This window comes from Carettochelys insculpta, chromosome 1, assembly GCF_033958435.1.
Source record: "Carettochelys insculpta isolate YL-2023 chromosome 1, ASM3395843v1, whole genome shotgun sequence".
NCBI lineage: Eukaryota > Metazoa > Chordata > Testudines > Carettochelyidae > Carettochelys > Carettochelys insculpta.
The window spans coordinates 341,316,231-341,343,307 of NC_134137.1; the positions used below are offsets into that span (position 1 = coordinate 341,316,231).

The 27,077-nt window shown below is 42.1% G+C and overlaps 1 protein-coding gene across 1 annotated transcript; it reads right to left on the reverse strand.

Annotated features, from left to right (window-relative positions):
* Positions 1-27,077, reverse strand: PANX2 (pannexin 2). The gene is made up of 3 exons (XM_074984129.1): positions 26,625-27,077; positions 3,398-4,849; positions 1-362 (listed from the first exon to the last, which is right to left on the reverse strand). The coding sequence occupies exons 1-3, from the start codon at positions 26,848-26,850 to the stop codon at positions 1-3; spliced, it is 2,040 nt and encodes a 679-aa protein (XP_074840230.1). The 5' UTR covers positions 26,851-27,077.

Below are 27,077 nucleotides of genomic sequence, written 5' to 3' on the forward strand. Positions count from 1 at the left end.
TTAGTACTTCACAGAATTCACTATTGCCCTGGGTTCTTCAAATGTTGCCATCATTATCTGCTTTGGGGTAGGTATGGAGAGCATTTCCCCTGCATCAGTTGGTGACTGAATACTATTATCTATAAGGGTGGGTACATCTTCCTCATGATCTTCATACAGTGTATTGACGTGCACCAAAGGGTGTGCAGGGTTACGGTTCAGTGCAGCTATTGGTTCTGGTTTGACATGGCTCAGAGTTATATTCGTTGCAGCAGCAGTTGTCGCTATATGATTGTGATTACAGGAGAGGTAAGCCCCAGTAGCAGGGACAGTCCTGCATGTCTCAGATGAGTACATAATCTCTTTTTCTTGATGTGGGGTAACTGAAAGAAAAGAAAATAAAGAGTAAATCATTAGATAGTCTATGTTCCCCACTAATTCTCTGCATAGTCGTATCCTGATCCCATCGGCTATGTCTAGATTGAGGAGATCTGTCAGCAAAAGATATGCAAATTGCATAATACATTTGTGTATCTCCTGCCAGCAGCTCTGTCAGGCGAGGCTTTCTTGACATTTAGCCCATCTATATAGGGCCAAATGTTGGGAACACCCTTTCTGCCAATACATCCCTTCTTCTTCGTGGAACAAGGGTGCCTGGGATGTTGGCAGAAGGCTCCCAGAGTGGCAGACTTCTGTCGGGAGACCTCTGGGTGCCTGACAGAAGCCTGGAATCTAGACATCGCCATAGAAATCAATGGGATTTTTAACACTGATTTCAGTAGGAGAAGGATTGGGCCCAATATACTCATTTTATTTGGACGCTGAGAAATGTAAGCCTCCTTCATGCGAATGTTTCCTTTTGAAGATTATAGCCCTGGACGCACATTACAGTGTGACTAACAAGTTTCATAAATATCACTCAAAGTTCTGTTCTAGGCATCGCCTACATGAAATCATCCTCATTAAATGAACAAAACTCAATTTAGGAGCATTTAGGGACGTTTTAATATTTTTCCTGCAGATTTTAGCCAGTGCTTTGCAAAGGTTATGATTTAATGTTTCAACAAACTTCAGGGATCCCTATATGTGCAACTTGGAATATATTTTCAGTGGAATTAAAAAGAAAAGGGACACCCACCAAAAAGCTGCTGCTCTAAATGAAATAGCTCAGCAGTGCATTAGCAATACACATTTCTTTCCAGAGCTTGAAGGATTCATCCTGGGGAGGGGTTTAAGGTGGGCATAAAAGCAACAGCTGTAATTGTTTTATACTCATAACTTAAACTGCTGCCTCCTGGAAAGGTGCGTGAGCATGGGTTGGAGAGGGGAGAAGGATGGGGTTAGATGGGGGACTGGGGGGTGCCTGGCTTGGAGGAGGGGAGGGGCTTGGGTGGGGCACTTGTGGGGCTTGGGTGGCTCAGGCTGGTGGGTGGGCGGTTGGCCCCAGCAGCGTGGGGCTCAGGTGGCTGATGGGTGGGTGGCTGGCCCCAGCAGCGTGGGGCTTGGGTGGCTTGGGCTGGTGGCTGGTCCTGGCAGCATAGGGCTCAGGCGGCTGATGGGTGGGTGGCTGGCCCCAGCAGCGTGGGGCTTGGGTGGCTTGGGCTGGTGGCTGGTCCTGGCAGCATAGGGCTCAGGCGGCTGATGGGTGGGTGGCTGGCCCCAGCAGCGTGGGGCTTGGGTGGCTTGGGCTGGTGGCTGGTCCTGGCAGCATAGGGCTCAGGCAGGTGGCTGGCTGGCCCTGGCAGCGCTGAGCCCTGGTGGCTGGCAGGCAGGCAGGTGGCTGACTCTGTCAGTGTGTGGTTCAGTCAGCTCGAATGGGTGGCTCTGGCAGCACAGGGCTTAGGTGGGCAGGCAGATGGGGCTGCATCAGGCACCTGCAAGAGGCCAAGAAACACTATTTGTACTCATTTTTAAAACAAAAAAGCAGTCAAGTAGCACTTTAAAGACTAAAAAAATTAAAGTGCTACTTGCCTGCTTTTTTGTTTTGGTAGTATATAGACTAGCACGGCTTTCTTTGTTACTCATTTTTAATTTTAAATAACATTTTTATATCAAGTTTGTGTTTATTTTAAATTACAAATTGAATTTTTTGTTAAAGGGGGGTTGGATGATGGAAAAAAAGTGGGGGGGCATGAGGGTTTCTCAAAAATCAAAAGGGGGAGTGCAATGCCAAAAAGTTTGAGAACCACTGATCTAGATGGTGTTTGGTGCTGCCAAAAGGGCAGGGAACTGGACTTGATGGTCTCTTGAGGTCCCTTCCAGTTCTAGTGTTCTATGATTCTATGATTCTCTCCAAACCCTGGTTTAAGTAAAGATAATCAAGACCAGAAAACCCCACGCGCTTCGAGGAGATGGTGTCACAACAGGCTTCTGGATGAAGAATACTGTAGGAAGCCCTGGACACATATAATGAGGAATTAGAGGACACCAGAAAGGAACATAAGGATTTGGAAGTGACAGAAATTTTTAGACCTCAGATCGCTTCTTTGCTGAGCAGTGAGCTGAGAGTAGCCATGTATCAGGAGAGCAGCCGTGTATCAGGGGAGGTACAAGGAATGGAGAGGCATTTCTTTTACACATACAAAGTTTTTGATAGCTCCATCTGCATATTTCTTCTTTCATATCCATCACTTACTGTAATAAACAAATAGCTACCAAGCTGCCTAGCGACATGGACCCCATTACCATAGCATCTCAGCCTCCTGAGATCGTTTAAAATATTCCTCTTCACAGCACCATTCTGAGCATAGAAGACAACTTCTTATTTTTCAAAGGGAAATTTAAATTTATATTAAGGATTAAAACTGAACAATAATCTGAGTTTTGGAACCCTTGGAATTCAGGGCCCAAGACATCTTCTGACAAAAGTGGGGTAGGAAGGAACTTTCCTCTGGGCAGACTGTTCCATAACTACCTTCTGCCCAGTTTTTTCCACACTTCTACCTTCGTCAGAAGTAGACAGCACTGGCTCATGTCGTACACAGGATACTGGGCCAGATGGAACACTGCTTTGCTTTAGCATGGCAGCTCCTGTGTTACTGGAAAATAAGTGACACACCTTACTATGAAATGGAACTGAAAGATAAGTGGGGGAGAGGTGTCTTCAGAAACAACTCTTGCCTCTCTTTCTGGCAAAATGGATGACATTTTACATAAGGCCAAATTCAAAATGACATGTAAAAATCTATTCCTACTTCCAAAATGTCTGCAAGGCAGAAGGACATGTTGCAGAGCTCTATTGCTCCTAATCAAATAAGCAGAAATTCTATCTAGCCCATTTCAGAAGTCTCCTTGCTCTTACATTATTAGCTGTTTAGAAACTTAGTGAGATAGAACAAACCTACAACAGATGGCTACTCCAAACTGTGGCCTGTTCAGTTTATCGCTGTTGACATGGAACTGCAATGACATATTGTACCTTTGAGAGACGAGGTGACATGAACTACGACATTCTCCTCTTGGTTTAAAAATCCACCCTCTTGGCTTTTGGATGTAGGCATTGAGGCAATGACTTGAATCTCTGGCTTCGGTTTCTTACTGCTCAGTATATATGGTTGAACATCCAGGGAAAAGTGCCGGATATGTTTTTTCTCATTGCCTGTGCTGGGGATGGTGTTTGAGTCAGTTTTGTGAGATGAAGACTGCTGTGCGGTTTTGGAGGAGGACTCCAGCAGAGGAGCAATGAGGCTATCAGTTGCTGTTTTCCTGCGCACGGGCTTCGGCTTTTCAGGTTTGTGGTTTTCAACTTTCATAATAGCTAACTGCTCTTTGAAGGGTTGAGGAAGTGGGTTGCTACTTGGGATCCATTTCATCTTCTTCCTCGGTCTCTTAATAACAAGCTGCTCATTAGCATCAATGTCTGTGGGATCAACACTGGGGTCTATAGTCTGAATCCCTGAATCACGCATGGTTGGTGTGGCATCATGATTTGACTGCGCCAGGGCTGCGAGCAACTGACGCACCACATTATCGTACATGAGATCGCTTTCATTTGTAATGAAATCCAAGCGGTTCAGGGATTTTATATGGTCCCGATTTTCATTACAAAACATTGCTAGAATGTTGATGTCACAAAACTGCGATTTTTGCCACTGTTTCTTGGTCTTTATTCCAACCTTGTTCAGTTTATCGAATATGAAGTTGGACTTGCGGAATATGAAAAGGTGAACTAAGTTAATAAGAATGATCAAGTTCATAAAACAGAGGAGGACAATGTCTACTCCAGCAATTATCCGTTGCAGCTGGACAGCTGGCAGCTTGCAGTTCACCCTGATGTGCAATTTGGAGCTGCTGGTTTTGTCAGGAGGCTCTCCTAGTGCACACGTAAACTCATTTTGCTTCTGTGTCGCATAGTAGGTGGATAAGTACGTAACTGGTATAATGCTTAAAAAGATGATAAATAAATGTCTCGCCAGATAAAGTTTCGCTAAAAAGTTACTTCGCCCTCTTCTTTCCAAGTATTTTTCAAACAAGTTCTGCTCAGGGCTTTTTTCCTTTTCTGCATTCTCAATAATTTCTCTTTTCTCTCTCTCTGTGATTCCTGGGCCTTTGGATTGTATTTGTTTCTCTATTTTTGGTGCTCGCCCTTCTGCTGCACGGTGGTAGCAGTTATCGATCTCCTGAAGCAAAAAATTAAGCTCAGAAGTCAGTCTGGTGGAGGCCAGAAATTCCCAGCCAAGAGCTGGAATGTACATTATGCCAGCAAAAGCCAATAGTGCATAAGGAAGGAACTTATGCTCAAACAAGGAGGGCCAATGGCTGGCATCAACTCCTGGCAAGGCATCTTTTAGTTCTGTCCAACAATATCCTCTGGCATACAAGGCTTGGTCACGGGTGAAGTTGTGGGGTGTGTAACAGTATATTGGCTCCTCTGTATAACAGAGAGAAAAGTCACTGCTGTGCATTTAACCTACAAAAGGTGCTCTGTAAAATAAATATTTCAAATTATATCAATTTTCTTCTACTGTTTCTTTAGCTAACCATCAAGCCCACAAAGTTTAAATGTTAGTTACAAACTACGTTGCACGTTTACACAAGCCCCAGAAAAAATTATCTGTCTGAAGTGAATTAATAATCTAAACTAGAAAAGTTAAAACAAGTTTTATAAAATTTGTTGGCTACCACTCCCAGTGCAAAACCATTGTAGAGCCGCCAATATTGCTATTTCAAAATGACATGACTTCCCTATAAAAATAAGTATAATATATGACTCTCTTCAGTGAAATATTAAGATGGCCAAATTAGTTTTAGCTGAAGGCAAAAAAACTTATCCTGTGCAAATTTACAGTAGCGAGGAATACTCTACTGAACATGACAGAGAAAATTTAAACTTAATATCACCTAACTATTGGGTCAAATTCATCTCAAGTGCACCTTCTTTGTTTTCAATGGAGATACACTAACAGAACATCTGTCTGGCTAACAGTGTAGTTAGCACTATAAATATTGCATTTTATCTTCAGATATTTACTACTAAAGATTTTGGAAGACTAGCAACTAAAATATTCTATAAAGTCTAGTGAAAATGGGAGTGCTGTTAGTTACTCACAATGAAACAATAATGCCCTTGATCTATACATGCTCTTAGAGGAGAAAACGTGTGTTGTATCCATGTCAGCTCAATGGTATGTATATAGAGCAGTTTCTTAACCAGGGGTGCATATACCCCGGGGGTACATCAACTCATCTTGCTATTTGTCTAGTTATACAATAGGCTACACAAAAATACTAGTAACATCAGTAGTCTAAAAGTTCATTGAGACAATGACTTGTTTCTACTGCTTCATATGCCTTATGCTTACATGTAAGTACAATATTTTTATTTCATTTAATGTATTTGATAATATAATGGTAGAAAGTCAGCAAGTTTTCAGTAGTAGTCTTCTGTGATGTTGTTGCATGTTTTTGTAACTAAGTAGTTTTTAAGCGAGATGTCAGTTGGTGGAATGCAAAACAAATGTGACCCTTGAAAACTACATAGTAATCTGGAAAGGCTGCATGGTACTTGTTTTAAGACCTCAGATTACTTCACCCCTGTGTTTCTCAAGCAGTAGTACATGTACCCTTAGGGGTATGCAAGAGAAGTCCGGGGGTACTTATATTTTTTTTGAAAAAAGGAATACTTAAAAAATAGGTTGAGAAATTGATCTAGAGAGTACTATGCATGGAGTAAATTTTTACAGGGTTTTGACAGGCATTACAAGAAGCAGTTGCTAAACCTGATCCACATTAAGTAAATATTTTTCTTCTGGAATATAAAATGTGCCAAGAACACCAAGCTTGTTTCCATTATGTACACACAACCTGGACTCAACCTGGGAGCAAAGGATTAAAGGGTTTCTAAGAGTCAGTTAAGGCTTCTGGGTCTTTATAACTTTCCTTGAGAGTTATTTCCATCTAGTATTTAAACACTTCCCCATAAATTACATGCACAAAGACACTCTAATCTTTGTAGCAGCAGTAGGGAGATAAAAAAGACCCTACTTGCCAAACTTACTGAGCCTTGCAAGGGAAACCAAAGAGTACTCATTTGCTGTGGAAGGATCCAGAGACACAAGCACATACACTGATCTGGTTACATGGAAGCCCAGTAAGTATTCAGATTAGTTTTTTAGGTGTTTGTGGGTTTTTTTGAAGTGACGCATTGCCAGAAAGAGTAGTTTCTAAGGTGCGACCAACCTGGGTGGAACAGTTACAATAAATGCTATTAAACAACAATAGAAATTAAATTAATTTGATAAGCCTTATTCATTGTAATAAAGTCCCTTTGCAAATGCAAGAAAGTAAAACAGTACTTCAAAATGATTCACTTCCAACCTTTCAGGGAGGGCAGTTTAAGAAGAGTATGTTAATGTTACTCAACTTCTCATTTAGACTAATTTTAGTGCGTTTCCAGAGTCTCCTTACTTGAGTACTTTTCTAGTTACCTGAGCACCAAATTCCAGCAAGTAAAAAAAAATCCCAGCTGCAGCGTCTACCACCTGCTTCTACTTGGAAAATGCTCATTGGCTCCCTTGCTTTTGGCAAACATTGCATCCCACTACCAATCATGGGAGATGCGTGCTGAGAAATTCCAACTCCTGCCATCAGAGGGTTGGTTGTTGTTACTACCTTACTATTAAGGTTTTCTAGAGATCCAGGAGGTTCCTATGGAAGAAAAGTTTCAGTTAAAAAGTAGTACAGGCACAAACTGCAGTTTCTCATACCCAGAAATGTATTTAAAGATCTTAAATGCGCTAAGCCACATCTGTCACTCCCAGTTCTTTCTTTCAGAGAAAAACAATTTCTTCTGTAGCAAACTATGTGACCATTACTGTTAGGTCACAGTGTGTACTGGACCAAAAAACATGCAGAGTTCAGACTGTATACAATTGCTTGAACAAAGCAATTGCATTTATTCTGATCCATGCACCAGCAGGTGTTACGAAATAAATTAGGAACACTGGTATTTTACTTTTGTTGTTCCACTGAGGTCCCACAATTAAGATAACTATTGCAATGTTTCAACACGGAATTGCAATTCAATGAAGACAATCACAACTAAAGGTCACATACGTAGCATTTTTATTTATCTGCATGCACCACGGATTGGGCACATATTTCAAACCTGGCACAAGAAGTGGTATACTCTTGTATAATCATTTAAATATACAAACTCTACATCTCTGTGCAGCACGTAGGGAAGAATGTACAGGAAAGAGCATAATGGCATTTCTATGTATGTCAAGAGTCATGATGATTCTGTCATCTAACTGGGCTCTTTGGAGGCTCTGCATGGACTTTAATGGGCATTGGATCAGGTATAATGTATTCTAAAGGAGCAAATCTCTACAGATCGTTTATAGGAGTCCTTACCCTGCACCCACTTCATTCACATTGGTCAGAGAGAAAAATCTGGAGTTGCACTATGATACTGGAACCCAACAGAGGAGTCTTATTCATTAGAAATGAATTCAAATACAAGTTTATCCTGTCAAGTAAAGCAAGTCAGAGTTCTCCTGTGGAAGTTCGCTAGCTCTTCCACTGTTAAATGCCTGTTTTTCAGGTGCTCTCAGTGTGAAGTGGGAGTTTTGTAGTTCATTAAGATTACTGAGCACACTGTACTATTTTTAACTGGAGTTTCATTTATTGATGTCATTGATTAAGACTAATGTATTGTTTGGCATATTTATTATTTGGACAGGCTTGCTGTGAATAGTGATGTAGCATTTAATTAATGAAACACAATACATACGCAAGTGAAATCCAGGCTCCACTGAAGTCAGTGAGAATTTTGCCATTGACTGCAATGGAGCCAAGACTTCCAACCTCTCTGAGTACATTTTTAGCAAGGAATAAGCTATGTATACAGCCTACTGAATGGAATGCTCTTACAAATATATTTTCTAAAACATCTGAGCCAAACTCACACCCAGTGTAACGTCACTTATTTCAGGAAGTTACTTCAGGAGTGAACTTGGTGCAACATACTTTACCAATTTAGAAAATGAATAATGATCAACTGTGTTTAACCTAAATGGACCTATGTAGTCATGGCATGCTAGGATATGTATTCTATGGGCCTGATTGTTCTCTCACTGAAACAGGAGTAAATCACAGATGATGGAGAAAAATCAGTACCTTATAATACTCTCAGTTATTGCAAAGCTAGTGGTAGTGTGTGTCTAGATCACCATATTTTATGATGAGGATGGTTTGAGGCAACCCCACTCAGTTAACTCTTACACCTAAGGGTGGCTGTAATTTCAGCCACCATGGCTGGGTTTAGACAGAAAAGAAGGAACTGGCTGCTTGCGTGCCTGCTGAAATTATCCAGACTCAATATATTTTTTTCATTATCCATCTTAAAGTACTTTCTGGGCAGGTAAAAGTATGACCCCTACAAACAAACAAAACAAAAAACAAACAAACAAACAAAACAAAACAAACCAGCAAGAGCGTTAAAATCCCAGCTCCAGCACTGGGTCAGATATAAGCCTAGTTACTGCATCTTAGCTCTGTAGTAACAATAATCTTCTCACATTTATATATCACCTTTCATTGTGCGAGTTCTTAAACCGCTTTAAAAATGTTCCCATTGCACCAGTAGTAAAGTCAAGAATAAAACACAAGTAAACAATTTGCTCACTTCTCTTTTTGAGAATATGGAGCTAGCTTAGTTTATCCAATTCTTTTTACCACTACAGCATTGCTTTTCATGTCGTCACCCCAGCCATCACTAAAATGCTGCCCCTTCTGGAGTGACAGGCAGTGCCCGCTTAATTGCATACATCAATACTTCTTCACCGCTTAGGAAACACAGCAAAGGAAGATGCTGAACCCAGCTGAAATTTGGTCAGGACACCAGGGACAACACATTCATACACTGGCAAAAAGTGTCACAGGATCTTTAATAACTCCATGTGGTCAAAACCTTGGTAGTAAATCTCACCCCAAAGAGGCATCTGTTTTTTTGGGGGAAATGGTATGGGACAGTCTCCCATCTAGGCACTGATTATGCCTCCAAGCTTATATACCCAGATAAGAGAATGTCATTGACTGAAATGCCAGCAATTGAAGTTCAGCCCAGATGTTCAAAAAGGAAAAACACTTTGAAGACCAAGGGCCAAATTCTGCTTTGATTACACCCACAAAACCCCCTTGGCATTGTAGTCTTTAGGAGAATTATTGATTGGACAAACAATGGATAGGTACCACCTGGAAGTTTATTTTGATAAAGTGTATTGTCTGCTTCCTGCTGAGCTTTGATGGCCTTTTCTTCTGATATTTTTAAACAAATTTTTTCTGCATTTTGCCATTTGCGGCAGCTCTGCCTTTGTCCAATGCAAATTGCATATGCAAATAACAGCTCAAATCCTGCTCAACTGACTCGTAAGTAACTCTTGAAGTCCTTAAGACAACTTGCACCAATAAAATCAGCAAGATTTGGTTAGGTCTTGCAGAATTCTTCACTCAAGTTAAAATAACCACACCAGATTTTTGTATAAATATATGTACATCTGGAACTATGCAATACAATCAAGAATTAAAAATTCTTAACATGTTAAGCAAGATTATATTTGCCTCTATGATATACAGTAATAGCAACTTTTATCTGGGGAGATCCCTCCTTACTTTACAAACTCTACATCCTGCAATTGGTCCCCATAGCAGAACTCCCACTGATGGCCAGGTATGGCTCCTATATATTAAGGAATCACTACAACTCATCACTTGACATGTAGTCATTGCCACGAGCAACACTATATAAAAGACTTTAGGAGAGGAAGGGAACAATAAAAACTTTAGGTAATAAAAAATATTATCATCCAACCTGGATTTTGACTCCAAAGCCCAGGAGTTAAAAACCCTCCCCTGGGGAAAGTGTATTGCGGGAACAGTCACAGCCAGTGCTCAGGGCTTCAGTACTAAATAAGTGACCTTGTCTACAGCGTGTCGAGGAGACACCATCAAGGCTGGCAGGATCTCACCTTTCTTTCTTCGGTCTTGTAGTTACTTGCAAAGTTCATGCAGTTTTTACAATTTTTTAAAGAGTGAATTTCAGCTATAATAAGCAGTTTCTTTCTATGAGACCTAAAATACTGAATACTGGCATCTAAACTCTCATAGACAACTACATGGTAAACAAATCAGGTCCTGCTCCTGAAAAGATGTGCGATATATCCAGCAATGGTGGCAGCATATGCCATGTAGGGTGTGATTAGCTATATGCCATCGTGAAAGAGGTGCTCCATCCACATTGCGGCGTATACCTGCATACAGCAGTAAAAGGCTCTGGCACCAGGGAGCTGCCAGACCTTCTCCCCACTGCAGGGAGCTGCTGGAGTCTTTCCCCACTGTGAGAGCCTTTCCCTGTGGTAAAGGAAAGACTCCACCACAGGTAGACCAGGACAGCGTACATGTGGGAGGCTTGGGCATGTAGAGAACTGCATAGGGTATATGCCCTTGGGATTCAGGCACATTTTAACTCTGCTCACCTAAGCAGCGCCTCCCCACCTTCACTGCTATTTTTACCAGTACTATGAATATGGGAAGCGCATGCACTCTATACGCTGCCATAATGAGTGTGCAGGATTAAGCAGGGGGTTAACTTTATACATTGGGCAATCCCTTTGAAGTCAGTGGGATTACTCAAGCAGCATAATGTTAAACATGTGCATCACCTGAAAGAACATCGCCACTGGTCCAGAGTCAGCAAGCTGCTTAAATATGTGCCTAACTTTAAGCCATGAGTTGTTCAACTGGATTCAAATGATTTGCTTAGTATTAGGAATGGCTGAGCACCTCGCTGAGTGGGGGGTCTAACATATAAGATGGCATACGTAAGAAAAGAATTATGTAAGGAAGTGCCATTCGATGTCAAGCTTGTGAGTGGTTATTATAAGCAATATCAGAGGTATTTTTAAGAATAGGGAAAATATACTGATTGTGCGTCAAGTAGATATTTAAAAGAAAAAAGGAATCAAGTAATAATTAATAACTGTCTGAATATAAGAATAAATAGCCTTTCATAGCCAATTCGCACCCTAAATGCAAACCTTACAAACTAAATATAGGGCAGGACTCTATCAATGAAAGATTTATACCCCATTTATGCTAAGGATTTTGGAAGTTACCCTAAATAAATCACCTGCTCTGTAACTTTCATAAATTCACATTCTTCAGTAAGGATTCAACAATGGGGAAGATACCAGACAACTGAATAATAAGGAGACCTAGAAAATGCAAAAAGGAATACAGTGACCAGTAATAATTTAAAAATGAGGAAATCAACTAAAAGTTGGTACCCATGCTAATCTAGGCAAAAGTAAGCAGGACTTGTACAAATAGCTCTTTTAGTGTACAACAGCATGGTACATACATGCATGGAAGTCCATGGGACCATTCACATTCTTAAAGTTATGCATGAAAAACTTGATGAATCAGAGCCAGGGGGCTTAAATCTGTAACATGCTGAAGCCAGAGAGAGCTGAAGGCACTCAGCTACTCCACAAATTGCTTTGCACCTTGCAGAATCAAGCCCTTCTTAGGCAATGTTACATAAACATATTCCAAAATACAGTATCGATAGGCTTTAGGAAACACAGTAAAGACCCATTGCTTTAAACAGACATTAGTCACAATCCAGATTTGCACATGTGCATTAAGCAAGACTAAAACACAAGGTTCTGCTAGATAAACCAGATGAGCAGCTCTGTGGACTCAGTGAGTACATCGACAGATCTACCATAGTGCAGTAGCATACCATGCCATGCGCACAGCGCATATATCACAGTAACGACTTACATGCAATCAAACAGTCACAACCATACATCATTCACTCACCATGCACACTTGGTACACAACTCGGGAATAAATGCGCAATAAAGCATGTAACCAAAGTATTTTATTATAAGACAATTGACTTTTTCTTTTCTTTTTTTTTTTTTTTTTGGTATTTTTAATGCAATGTTTAAAGGAAAATAGCTCGGGATCCTCTTCTCTCTGTAAAAAAACAACAATGTTACTCAGGTTAAAAAGTTCAGTATACTGCAATATTACATTGCCTAGCCAGTAACGTACAGGGAAGTCATATATAACTCTGTTACCATAGGTATTACTTAAACAAATATTGGGTAAAATCCAGGTACCACTGAAGTAAATGATAAAACTTCCACCGACTTCACTGGGAGCTCAAGAAGGACAGTTATGAAAATGTAAGTTCCACATATGGGCCAATTTCTGCAACAACTCGCACACACCATTCTTATCACATCTGTAGCCTTATTTAAGTCAGTAAGTAAGCTTATGCACATGCATAAGTGTTTTTAGGGCCTGGCCCTTGGTTGGTGGTATAAAGTCTAAGGATTATTACAATTAATAAAAAACACAATAACTTTACCTGGATTTAGGAGCACTGTTCTCCACTTCAGAATTCAGGCTCCAAGTCTGATGATTCAGCTTTCTTCCTGAGGCACAATTTCCCTCTTGATGAGAAAGCCTAAGTACAGACATTGAGTCTCCTTTTTTCCTAGATCCAGTTGGTCTGTTTAAAAGAAAAATAATTGAAAAAAAATCAAGAAAAGAAAGTACCCTATTGCTAATAGTTCATAATGTCCTAGATTCTACAAGCCTTACCCATACTGCATATGATGTACATAAGTAGTCTTGATGTTTAATAGCCAAAGGGCTACCCACACAGACAACTGAAGGTGAATAAGGGTAGCAGAAGCAGGCTCAATGTTTATAATTGTGGGTATCTTCTTGTGCAGTGTTGCTTCTCTATTTATATACATTCCAGGTGCACCCAGCATAGCCCTACATTATCATTACATGAGTAACATACACATACAGTTATTGGGGAGAGTATTGTTTTACAAAATATTAATTACATACAATAGACATTAACTTTTCTAAAATTAACTATACTGCACATGCTAAAATTCACTTAGCAGAGAATGACGCGTGAAGGCCTTAACAGCGCCTTGTGATTCCTCTCCCAGGGGAGTTACCTTAGCCCACGGAAGAGAAATACTTTTATCTGGATCCTCAGTGAAATGCAGAGGCCCAGAGCGAGAGAATTAGCTCAGAAATAGATGGCGTTATGGTAGCGGGGGGTGCCAGAAATCCCTAGTTAAAAGCCCGAGACTGCTCCCTATGGGGAGACATTCTTCCAACAATGAGCTGTCATCTGATATGCAATGACCAGGTGCAAGACAATAATATCATTGTACAGAGATGTTCTACGGTGATGTACTGCTGCCTCCCGCTTCAACCATTTCCTCCTGTGTTATACAGAACTCTGTGAGTGGAAACAGGCATTGTAACATTGCTCACCTTCATAACCTCATGTACATTTCTGTTCTGTGAACTGAATTTCCATGATGTAAAGATTTAAGAGGCAGTATCAGGCCTACTAGGAGAGACGGTCGGGTTTTAGGGAAAAAAGCATAACTCAAAAGCATAATCAAGGAAAGTCACCCTATGCACAAGGACCAAAAGAGAGCTATGCACCATTTATTTCCTCATTAAGCCCTGATTTGAGTAATTAAATGGTGTACAGACCTTCTTCCTGGAGGTGAATTTCACTCAAAGTGAAGAAAAAAAATGAATGAACTTACAAAAACCATTTTTTAAAAACTGGCAATTTAAAAAGAGTAATCAAAAATCCAAAGCAATTGTATAAACACTCAGGCTTAGATCCTAAAAGCTATTTAGCCAATTAGCTCCCACTGAAATCAGGGAGAATTAAGACACTAAATACTTTTGAGTATTTGGGCTTCATTAATAATGACCACCACACAAATGCATGCAAGTAAACTGTGATTGTCCATGAAAATCCAAATCCCATGAAATGAACTCTGAGCATAGAGTAAAACTGGTTATATGCAGCCCAGTCTAGTTCCACAGTCTAAGCAGATCAAATAAAAAAAAATAAACAACGTAAGTGATGGGAAGCATTGCATTTGTTGCACCATTTTACACTTTCTTTTAATTATGAAAAATTGTGATTGGAGGTATAAAAGTTGGTTTGTATGAAACATTTTTTTGCCCAGATATAGTTCAAAAATAGCAACAGTTTTTTAAATAAACTAAACAAACATCAAAAAGTGAGCTCACAGGGGAGCTACTGTTATCATCTCTTCTAGCAGGGCCTTTTTTTTACTTGAAGGTGAGATGGAAGACCTAGACTATTGCTATTTACAAAACTATCTGCTCTGTATATAAAGAAACTGGGTTTTGAAAAATTTCCGTGCAGTACTATGAGAATGTCCTCATGTAGCATCATAGATGCACTGTAGATGCCTCTTGCCCTCCTGAACTGCTCTGCCCACCCCTCCAGCTATACACGTTGGAAAGAGGCCGTGCTACTTTTCAGCTTCTAAATGTATTCTGCCCCTTCATTAAAAAAATAACCGCAAGTAATTACTTAAACGTGTCTTCAGATGACAGTGACTCAGGAACACTGGCTGGGTTCTAACCTTCCATAACATACACTGACTGGGACTTCTCAGGGGATTGGTTGAAATAATTCTCAGCTTCCCAAAGTCTCTGTGACTGTGAGAAAAGCTGCTGCCACAGTTCCATTGAAGAACTGTACATCACATTCAGCGTACATAAATATAGGTCTGATCCAAAGGACAGTCAACCAATGGAGAGACTATCTTCGGATCAGCCAGGTACAAAGAAATCTGACAGCGTCATATCAATTTACCATATAATATGCCATCTACAATAACACTGCTACATAAACAACCTTTTACTCATGCCCCACACAGATCTTAATGCTGACAATTTAATGGCGACGTGGATTCTTTCCGAAGCCTTTTTCCGTCTCAAATACAATATGGACTGAGATTTTCTCAGAGCACCTGGACGCCAAGTTCTTATTAAAGTGAAAGGGAAATAAGGCTTTCAAAGCCCTCAGGTGGCTTTAAAATCCTAGTCTATGAACTTCCTGGAACTTCGGCCATCCTATCACTATTACTTACCCACGTTTTCCTCTTGAATAACACTATTGAGTAAGGCAGCATCTAACAATACAGATAACTCAGGTCAATATGAAGTCCTTCAGCTGTCTGCAAGTGTACATTAAAGTTCACCTCATTCACACTTCAGTCTTCAGCTGCATGCATCTGACACCTGAAGGCAAGGCTGTGACTAATACAGACGGGGTCACCACAACAATGGGCCCCTGAGAAGAATGGGATGCTCATGTTTCTGTGCATTTCTCAGAACTAGAACTCGGGACAGACAACTGCATGTCCCTTCCAGAAATACTGTGTGATCTTCACACTGTTCCTCAGACTTGTTTTCTGACTGTAGGAAAGAAATCTGCTGGACAACTATGCCTTTCCTCATGACAAGCATGGGCATGCACAAGTTGGGGGCAAGCAAGGCCTATGAACATCTTCTCCCTCATAACTGGCAGAGGCACACAGCTCCTCCAGCCTCAGGGCTGTGGCAGCCAGAGCAAGCTCCTCCAGCCCCGACACAGAAAGTTTAAGTGCCTGTGCTTGCCCCAGCTTGTATTCATCCTTTATTTACAGGGCCCTGCTAAATTCACAGCCATGAAAAACATATCATGGACTGTGAAATTACATCTCCCCTCTGAAATCTAGCTATTGGAAGGGCAGGACTGAGGGGCTCCTACTATTCTCTGGGCTCCAGCTGCCAGTCCACTGGGCTGGAGAGAGATGGGATTTTATCTCCCCCTGCACTGCCTCTCTTGGGGGAGCTCACACCCACCTCCAGGTCTTCCCCTGACTGCAGGAAGCTTCATGGCTGTTGCCAAAGCAAGGGTGAGATCCAACCCATCTCCATCTCCCTGAATCTCCTCCAGCTGCGGGTAGGTCTGTGGCTGTTGCCTTTGGAGCCCAGCTCTGAAGGTAGAGCAGAACTGAAGGTGGCAATCCAGCAACATCCCTAGATCAGCTTTGAGGCCCTCCATAACCTTATTTTGGGCTGGCACCCCCGAGGCTACAGCAGAGTGAAATTTCAGATGAAAACACGAAAATGTGACATTGACCAATTTTAAAACCATCTGGTTGTGAAATTGATCAAAATGGATAATGAATTTGGTAGGGCCCTATTTATTTGTGAACTATCTTTAGCCTTTGGGTGAAATTCTACTCTGTGCAGACAGCATGCAGAAGACTTTGTGCAGCATTCATATCCTGCATAAGTCTCTCATTCTGCAAATCAAGTAAGCATGTGCTTAAGCCCGTTGCTACTCCTGCCATCCTATCTGCTGAGTCAGGGCCTAAGAGCCTGTTGTAAGTAGCTCTTAAGTAGGACTGAAACACTTGCTCAAGTCCTTTGCACCTTTTTGCTTATGGGCAAATATGCGTTCATGTAATCAAGACAGAATTTGGACCAGTACTCGTAGCACTAATAATAAAAATACCATCTTTTACACTTTACTGCTATATGCTCCTCTAGGTGCAACTAGAGAGAGAATTTTGAAAATAAACACTTAAAATTAAAAGCCACTTTATAATTCAGATGACTGAGTATATGTAACATGTTGAAGCAGGAATAGTAGTAGGAAAAGCTGATCAGAGATACCACAAAAGATAACCTCTTTGTGTATTAAATAAATCCTCAACAAACAAATTTTAAAACATACCAGATAATGAAATGCAGCAAGAGACACTGCAATCATGTAGAAACTGTACAACACAGTGAAATAAGCATCATTTATACAGAAATGACTGCATATCAGGAATTAAAACATAAAACTTGAACTGACTCATCAGTCATATAACTTACTGTCTCCTTCCATTACTTCCTCATGAGAATTTTCTAGCAGAAGGGTGGTAGAGGGCTGAACTAGGTAACTGCTAAGAGACATAGAAATACAGTATTTATGACAATGTTTGGTATTTGAAGGCATCCACTTATAAATTTAATATGAAGGCCAACACCAGAGCTTGGCTTTTAGACCAAAACGTAAATCAACTGGCTGCCAATGTTCTCCTTCATCAGACGTATTTAACAGCTTTGAGAAGAAAAATGAACACAGGGTAGTCGACTGCAATATGAAAATTATCATTCACTGTGACTGGCAAGCACTAGGTAGTGTATATTATAAGATAATGGATGTGATTTGGCAATTCTTGGACTCCATCACTAACCTTTAAGCTTTCTCTGATGGATCAGAAATCAAACATTTCAACACCATGACAGCTATAATGCAATGTAGTATGTGCAGCAATGCTTTCATTTTTCTTTTGGAGCACGCTCTTCAGTGCTTTACTCAGAAAATCTCCTACGGCCTCAACGAGATCATTGGCTGAATAAGCAGCCTAACACCAGGCCTGACCTGTTCTGTGGAGATTTTTCTTTTTAATATTTAAACCACACAGGAAAATAAACACAAACTAAGCCAAAATCCTCCTAATCTAAAGTAGGCTGAAGAACTTGGTGTCTGGGAGGATGAAGTAACATCTTAAGTTGTAACCTCACTCGCCTCTCACTCATGACTGTCCTGTGAAGCATACTGCAACTACCAATAGAACAACTTCAGCACCTGCTAATGAAGAAAATTATTCTGCACATGTCCTCTGGGCATGTACATCTACACCTATTTGTGGGTGAGGTTCAGGTCCATGGGTTTCATGGCTAAAGACAGGAGGAACTAAAGGGAGAGTTAAAACAGCACTGGACACAAAATGATACACTTCAAAGTTACATTAAACATAGGTTTGTATAATTCAAGCTTGAAACATTTTGATTCTAGACATTGTAAAAGGGACCGGACTACATATGATATATTGAGCATTTGGGACTCTTCAGATCTAGATCCAAACTTCACAGCTCTGGAATCGGAGAAACAGAAATACCAAATCCAAAATGACTGCTGAACTTTGGGACAGATTGATTATTACTTTACTAGTGTGCAATTAAATGGAGTGTTGTGGTGGCTTATCATTTCTTTACATATTCTTCCAAGAATGTGTCAAGAGATGCAGATGAGATAAGGCAGGGGCAGTAAAATTCTAATTTGGTAAGAAAACATCAAAATTGTCACTTTAAAATGAAAAACTGAAAACCCCCTAGTAATAAGAACATACTAATCCAGTGTGCTCTGACATCTCAAATAGGGAAAGCCACCAATAAATAGCATGTAAATTGCATACATGGCACCACATAATTATAGCCTCACAGCATGCTTATCTGCTGTCTGGAACCATGTATAGCTATTTTTACCAATGCATATTGGGGGCCCAATATCACCTAATCAGATCCCTCCATCACAAGCCAGTAGTAGTATTTTGCACATGTTTTGCACAGGTATAAGTGACTACACAAGAGTGGTCTACTGAAAAGTGTATTGAAATTGTAAACTATCACTTGAAATGCTCATGGGTGTTCCTGTCCTGCTTGCAGGCCAGCAGTATCTGCAGGGATATGTGATTCTAGACCTGGCACCAATTGGTTTGCAGGCTGCCAACCCAACGTAAAGACGGGTAAATTATGCATCTCTGTGTTATTCTGAATTTTAATAGAAGTAGTGGCACTTTGTCACCCTGCATCAGGTGTACTTATGTTGTTTATCTCACGTTTCTCTGTTTATATGTCATGAACATAGCTAGATGTAGACAGCAAAGAATCAGGCCTGTAGGTATGAAATGTTAAGGAAAGAGAAACGGAAAGGTTTCTGACTCTTTAAAGGTTCATGTACCATGTAAAGAGATACATATGAAGCTGCTGAAAACTGTGGTACAGTCTTCCCCTTCCTTACGAGGGTAATTTGTTCCTGAAAAACCCCTCTTAGGGCAAATTCTCATAAGTCGAAACTGTAATTACCATTAATTTCAATGGGAAAAAATTGTATGCGTTCCTGAGCCCCAAAATGTGCACCCATTTATGCTAAAACAACTCCAAATCCCATTAAATCCAGTGCAAGGGGGCGGGCAGGACAGAGCAGGGCACGGGGAGGCAGCCTGGCCTGAGCGCAGCTTAAGTTAAGTGGGGAGGGGGCGCTGCCAGGGGCTGGCCACGTGGGGAGCTAGGCAGGCACAGGGAGCCCCAGACTGGCAAGGGGTGATGCCTCTCTCATGCAGGGCAGCAGGGCAGAGAGGCCCCGCTGGCAGCAGCTGAGGCGGCAGCGGCAGGCAAGCCAGGCACTAAATGAGAGGGAGCGCCACAGATGGCAAGCGGTGCCTGAGGCACAGCTGCACAGGGTGGGCGGCGGCGGCGGCCCCCTAGCCGCCTGGGGGGTGAGCGACAGCAGCGGGGCTGGGATGGGCTGCGCGCCCGGCATCCACATCTCACAGAGTGGCCTCATCTACCGCCGGGACTCAGACAAATCTACCTCCTTGCATCAGACTGCCGCTCTCTTGCAGCGCGCCGCCACCCCCCTGCATGGCCTCTTCGTCAAGACCAACGCAGCCGACTCCATCCCCTCAGTGCTTGCCTACCAGAGCCGCCACCCTCCAAATCGGTCCTCGTAAATGCAAAGAAATGCCTCGTAAGCTGAAGTAGGGGTATTAAATGAAACTCCTCATAAAGTCGAATTCTCATAACTCGAATGGGTGTATCTTGGGGTATGACTGTATTAAACTCTCTTATTAACAAGACTAGGGACATCCTTTGTATTTTGACAGAAATACAAATACCTTTGACAATAAAGGAAAGAGTCCAAATATGCACAGTTGGCAGCTTTCATCATAAATTAAAAAGAAAAAAAATCTTTTTGTTGTCCTTAAGTTTCAGACAATAATTCCTGAAGGAAAACACAGAATGAAAATAAGGAAATTCCTCTGGGCCAACAAGCTGTGTGCATTTGGACTTGTTACCCTCTGTGTACTACTTACAACTCCACTGGAGTGGACTTTTCAAGAACTGTTTTATGAATCCTCGTAAACAAGGCTGCAAGTCCTGACATTTTAGAGCACAAACGTAAGATCCAGCTAAAATACAAATCCGAACCCCTTCAGTCAAAGAACCATAGGCTAGTTCTGCTCCCATTAAAGGCAAAATGCCCACTGATTTCCAGTGGGAGTAGAATTAAGTTCTGTATAAAGATAATTTTTTCTAGGGGCCTGAGTCTTGCGGGGGTGGGGGGGTGGTCAGAAATGGGGAAAAGGCTCATTCCAGTTCCTTCGACTCTCTCTCAACCTTCCAGATTTTTTGGTAGTGTGATACCTAACTATCTTCTTAGAAACCTGTGTATCCCCACTGTAGTTATTTTGTGCCAATTACAAATATGCTACGTGTAGCCACTGACTCACCCTCTGGGGAACTTGCTTTCTAGGAATCATTTTTTTATTTCAAAAACATTAAAGAACTGGTAATCTCAGTAACGACATCATAAAAGGGCCTATACTTGAGCAATTGTACACAGGCCTCTCCTGAAATTGTCCTGAAGAGCTGAAGCAAAAGGTGAATTTCACCTCTTTGTAGAAGGTCAGCAAAAGGGTTATGATATACACCACATAAGTGCTACCTTATGCCCTCAGAGTGAAATCCTGGCCCCACTGAAGTCAACAGCAAAACTAGTATTGATTTCAATGTGTTCAGGATTTCACTCTCAAGATCAAAATATAAAAGCCTCCAGGTGTCGCTTTGCATAGAACGAATTTCACCCCCAATGCATTGCCATCTATCAGTGAAGATTGGGAAGGAAATTATGTTATCTCTCAAAGGATTTTATTTAAATAATAGTTTTTTATATCTTACAAATATGAATTGAGATACCAATCTATGTCTGAAACAAAGTCAGGAATTAAAATGCATAAAGAGTGACAGCAAAGGCACATCTGATGGAAGGAAGAGTCTTCCATATTTCATAAAATTATAGAACACTAGAACTGGAAGGGACCTCGAGAGGTCATCAAGTCTAGTTCCCCGCCTTCTTGGCAGCACCAAGCACCATCTAGACCATCCCTGACAGGTATCTTACCTAACCTCCTCTTAAAAATCTCTAGTGATGGAGATTCCACAACCTCCCTAGGTAACTTATTCCAGTGTTTAACCACCCTGACAGTTAGGAAGTTTTTCCTAATGTCTAACCTAAACTTCCCTTGCTGCAGTTTAAGCCCATTGCTCAGAGGCCAAGGAGAACAATTTTTCTCCTTCCTTCTTGTAACCCTCTTTATGGTACTTCAAAACCGCCATCACGTCCCCTCTAATTCTTCTCTTTTCTAAACTAAACAAGCCCAGTTCTTTCAGTCTTCCCTCATAGCTCATGTTCTCTAGATCTTTAATCATTCCTGTTGCTCTTCTCTGGACCTTCTCCAATTTTTCCTGAAATGCGGTGCCCAGAACTGGACACAGTGCTCTAACTGAGGCCTAATCAGCGCAGACTAGAGCGGAAGTAACATGTAAAATTTTAAGCTCACATATAATGTGGTTTTATCAGGGAATTAACATAACACTTAGTTCAGTGCCTGGTGAACTACTAAACCTTCTTTAAATGCCAGTATAAAGAAGAAAACACTAAAACATATTCTTAATTTCTCAGTGGTGATTTAAAGATAAAATTACTCAGGTACCAAGGCAATAAGTGTGACATAAACTGTCTAGATAAACAAAGAGAAAGTTACGTTAATGTAAACAAACATTTGGCTTATGAGATAAACACAGTAGTAACATCATAAAATAACTTTACCCATCAGGGAACTACAGCACAAGCTAAATTGTGCAATAGAGGTAATGATCTTTAAGACTGGAGATGGATTATTGCCTTTTAAGTAATTCTGTCATTACATTTTTGTTTGTCTTGCTATCTCAAATGTAATTGTGCTTTTTAATATTCACTTTCAAGGCCAATGAGGCATGGGCTGATGTTGGGAAAACCACCTTTTCTCCTTGTGTGCTCCCTTTTGCAAGTCACTTGTATAGCACAAGCAAGCTGTCCAGCCCAGGGGATACTACTCCTCATGTTCCACTAGATTGCAGTCTTATCTACTCCCTGCTTGGTCCTGCATGCAAAAGTACAGGAGTAGAGAAATGGTACCGGGGCACAGCTGCACTCCACATGGTATTCATACAGCACTTTCTTACACTAAACAGGAAGTGCTGCAAGAAACCATTGCTCTGAGCCCGTCATACCTGTGTAACGACCTTACATATACACAGTGCTCAAGTGCTTTGTAAGTACTGGTTGCATGAGCCTGGAGAGATCTGCTCATAGGTTTCTTTTTATTTAGCAAGATTACATTTGCTTTGAGTAGCTTTCCTTGGATATTACTACGTACAGGAATTAGAATTCATAGAAAGCATCAGTTCTTATTGTTTATTCTGACACAATAACTACTGCATTCACGGGCACAAAGCAGCATTCTGAAGGTGCCATGGTGTTTGCGATAGATACAGCAAAAAACCACTCCATTTTTGCCAACAGAAATTACATTTTTTATATCCACTATCTAACTTGCCAGAAGATATAGAGCAGCATCCAAAGTGGAGAGCATAGCTAGACTTTGAAAACAACAGTAATAGTACACAGGTAAAGCATAATACAAGCATTAGAAAGCAGGGTAAGCACTAATAAATATCACTTAGCAATAAGTTCAACAGGATTAAGATCATTAGCAAACACAATGTGGCAGGACTAAGATCATTAGTGAACACAAGGCACGGTATCTCTGAACAAGTGTAATTTGTTATGTAATAAAAAAATACTCGGGTCTGATCCATCTCCTATTAAAATTAATGGGAGTTTTGCTACTCATTTTCAATGAGAGCAGGACTGAGTTCTTCGTAATTAGAAGCTCTGATTCCGCATTGTTAGCCCCCAAAAAAGAAAATTCAGTTATACCGAATCCACGAAGAGCCTGCATTACAGTTTTATTATCCACTGAATTATTTTTTCATCCTGAATGCCTTTTATTCCCTCCACCCACCTTTTTATGTTCTCTTTTTCTGAGTTTTGGCACATTAAAGCAACACAGTAACATCACTGGAGAGTAGAATGTGGCTCATTTTTCCAGTACAGTACAATGGTGTCCTCTGTGCTGAGAGGTGAGGTTTGTCTTATGGTTTTGGATTTTTTTTCCTTTGGACCAACCGGCTGATGGAAGGTACACACGTTTGAATTACCCAGAGCTCTGCACAGCTTTAAAGCCTGTACTGCCCATCCAAACAAGTCGGTGCAATAAAGGATTACCTCATTCATACCCTGGGATCAATTTAGCTACAACATTGCACAAGCTACTTTTAGCATAAGCATAAGCTACTGTTTTGTCATCCTCAGGTGAATTTAGTATTTAGAGTCCTTGACTAGACTGAAATGACTTTGGTTTTGGTCTATCGAAAAAGGTGTTTGACTGTTTTAAGGAGACAGACACATAAATCTTCCCAGGGTAAAACAGGTTCCGCAGGCTGCAGAGTTAAGGGCAGCCTTTATTGTATTAAAGGAGTATAGGGGGTACAGTTCAAGCCACAAGGAAACATGAAGGATTTATGTCAGCAGTTCTCCTAGATCAACAGCACTTGTTTGTTTATCCTAGCAGGGTGACATCCAGTCTGAGACTCTCCCAGCCTTCCTCTCCCTCAATCACATGGCTTTCCTTGGAACACTTTCTCTGAGGACAGGTCTTCACTATGGGACAAAGTCCACCTAATCTACACAACTCCAACTATGTGAATAGATGTATGTTTGGTCAAGTTACCATGGGAGATACTCTTCCATCAGCTTCCTTTATGGTTACTTTTCATTTTGGTGGCGTATTGGAGTCAACAAAAGAGCAGTCAGTGGTTGATTTAGCGAGTCTTCGCTAGACCCACTAAACTGACCTTTATGAGAGCAACAAGCCCTGAGAGGACTGTGGACATGGAAGTGAGTTACTGCTCCTTTCACCAGTTAAGTCATGGATAGATTTCTACTGGGAAGTCCGTATTATCCAGGGGTAAGTTATTAAACTCTTTCCCTTTCCTTCAGAAGGTTACTTTTAAGGCCCACACATCCGAAAGCCTGCAGATGTCACACAGATGAATTCTTGCAGTAAAGGAGGATCATGCTAAGAGTGCAGTATCTCTTCTACAGGACTGGGTAGGTGGGGCTCTGCAGTATTTTGTATCCCTCCACGCCAAGCAGAGGAAAAGAGAATTTAAAGCTGTTAAATTCTGCAGTGATGGTTTCCAAAAGCGACTAGTGATTTTGCATTCCAGTGTGACATGGGTGACTGAAAGGAGGCTAATTTTCACAGGACTGGCATTCAGCACTTTCTAAAAATGAGGCTCCATTAAGGTGGCTGTACTTGAGCATCCAAAAAACGAAGCACAAAATATCACTATTCAGGTACATAAATATAAGTTTAAAAACTGGTGTATATTTGTTTTAATTTGTAACTTTGAAAATATCTTCTCTTTTAAAAAATGCGTCAAACGGTTAATCCTTCATATAGTTCATGAATATGCAATTAGGAAACATAGGATACAGAGCTGTACAAGTCAGGTCCAATGCATGTACAACAGGGGCCTGAGCCTGTCATGATCTCTCAGACCAAACTCCAGTTCAGTCAACACTGCCTACTATCCCTACTAGGCACACACTGCACGATCAGTTCTCACATTTTTAGAAAACAAAGTTTCATATTGATTTTTGCTGTGCAGCCTTAGATCACTTGTGCCAGCGGGCAAATTAACACAACAAAGGCTCAAGAGCTCTGTTCAGCAAGTCAATATTTCAAAACCTAAGATACTAGAGGGACTCATGACTTCAAAAGACCCATAGCAATTTATACATCCCTGGTATCCAAAGTCCAATATGATGGATTGATTTCATAGACCATAAAGGCTCTGAAAAGAATGCTAGGGTCAATCTAGTTGAAAATAAAATTTTTACAAGTGCCTGAATACCAATTTTTATAAGAGACAGTAGCCACAGAGAGCAAGTTATATGGGCTTCTGGTGCCAGTACAACACCAAAAATCAGAACCTGGCTCCACCAGTGTTTGGGCTTCTCTTTTCAGAGATGTTCTATCCATGGGACAGATTGAGGCAACCACCTTGGGCCCTGCACTTTGGCAGAAGCAGGGTCTAGGGTGGCCTGGCACCAGTAGCAGTGAGCAGCCTGGCTTCAGCTCATCCCACCAGCTCCTGGAGCTGCTCACAGTAGGAAGCCAGAAAAAAGGCAGGGTGGTGGTGGTGAGGGCTTGCAGGAATGGGGTGGTGAAGGAATGCAGAGGGAGAGGTGGGGAAGAGGACTGGGGGGCCTAGGGCCAGTTGATTGCTATTGTCAACACCAGGACACCTGAGCCCCAGGCCACCTTGGACCCCACATCCCACTGAAGCATAGGCCCTCCCCCCAAAGGACAGGTCCTGGGGTGATTACCCCATCTGTCCTGTGGGCTGGGTGGTCTGCTTGGCCCCATTTTGGGCAAGACCAAATATTATGTAAACCTGATGCCCTGAACAGTAACGTAATCTAGGGGATGAGCAAATAATAGTCACTTTCATAATAGGGCCGCCCAGAATACAGGCATATATAGGCATAAAATCACCATTGTTCACCTACCAGGGCAGCTGCACAGGCAGGCAATCCACTACTGCCTTTGCAAATGAAAGATATTTTTACAGATAATTTTTGGTAGCTCAGCTTAGCCTCTGTTGAACAAACTAAGCAACTACAGTGGCTGCCCCAAGCTCCTTTTCACACGTGCTTTGCCCTGTGGCATCACAGCAGCGGATAAACTCTCTACAACTCTGGCAAGTGCCTGGAGGTCAGAGGAGTCCCTGAGCAGAAGGAATCACCCTTTTCCAAAAACAGGTGGGCTGCCAGACCTAGTGGGGTAAAGCCGCCTGCAGGAGTAAGGGGAGTGCCTCGAGCGGGGGTGGGGAACCATGGCTGGTGAAACGCATCCAGTTCCTGGCTTACTTTGATCAGGCTCAGGGTGAGGTGTTTCTCCCCACCCAGCAGTGGGACCAGCTGCTGCTCAAGCTCCAGCCTCACGGGAAGGCTGAGCTTTGGTGCCACCCTGTGGGGCTACAGCAAGAGCAGGCACCTGAGTTGAGTGAAGGGAGTGTCTCTAGCTCTCTTTTTCTTTTGTTTCTCCCTCCAGTGTGGCCCCACTGATTTGTCTGTGGGTCAGTGGCCCCTACGTGCACCACGCCTCCTCCTGCGATAGTCACTGCTCTGTAGGACCCAGAGGACACCACCCAATGGTCTCGCTGTGGGCAGCCCTCTCCCAGCCGGGCGGCGCCTGCTCGCTTACCCGCGAAATTCTTGGTGAAGACCAGGGTGACCAGTAGGATGGGGATGAGCACGGTGCCGATGGTGACCACGCGGTCGAAAGGCAGCTCCAGCTTGAGCTGCAGCAGCAGCGCCGCCAGAGAGCCGGCCTTGTCGTCCTGCTGCCCGGGCAGGATCAGCTCCTTCAGCTTCTCGCCCGCCAGCAGAGCAGTGGCCATGTCCGGATGGTTATCGATGATGTGTTGCATAAGCGGCTGCCGGCGGGTTCACGCCGCCCCGGGCTCCCCTGCAGGGCGACCCCCAGCGTGAGAAGAGCCCGTGCCGATGGGTGCCGCAGCCAGGGGCCAGGCCAGGAGGGGGAGCGGGCTGGCTTGCAGCAGGGGCCCCATGCTCAGCTCATAGGGATGCTGCTCCTATGGAGACTGCGGGTCTGATGCCGCCCGGAAGTCATCCCGGGCGTGCTCCGCGGCCCTGC

Coding starts and splice junctions, on each gene's coding strand:
- PANX2 (XM_074984129.1), bottom strand. CDS start 26,850: ATGCAACACATCATCGATAACCATCCGGACATGGCCACTGCTCTGCTG. Junction 4,850..26,624: donor CTTCACCAAGAATTTCGCGG/GTAAGCGAGCAG, acceptor TCTGTTATACAG/AGGAGCCAATATACTGTTAC. Junction 363..3,397: donor TGTCACCTCGTCTCTCAAAG/GTACAATATGTC, acceptor CTTTTCTTTCAG/TTACCCCACATCAAGAAAAA.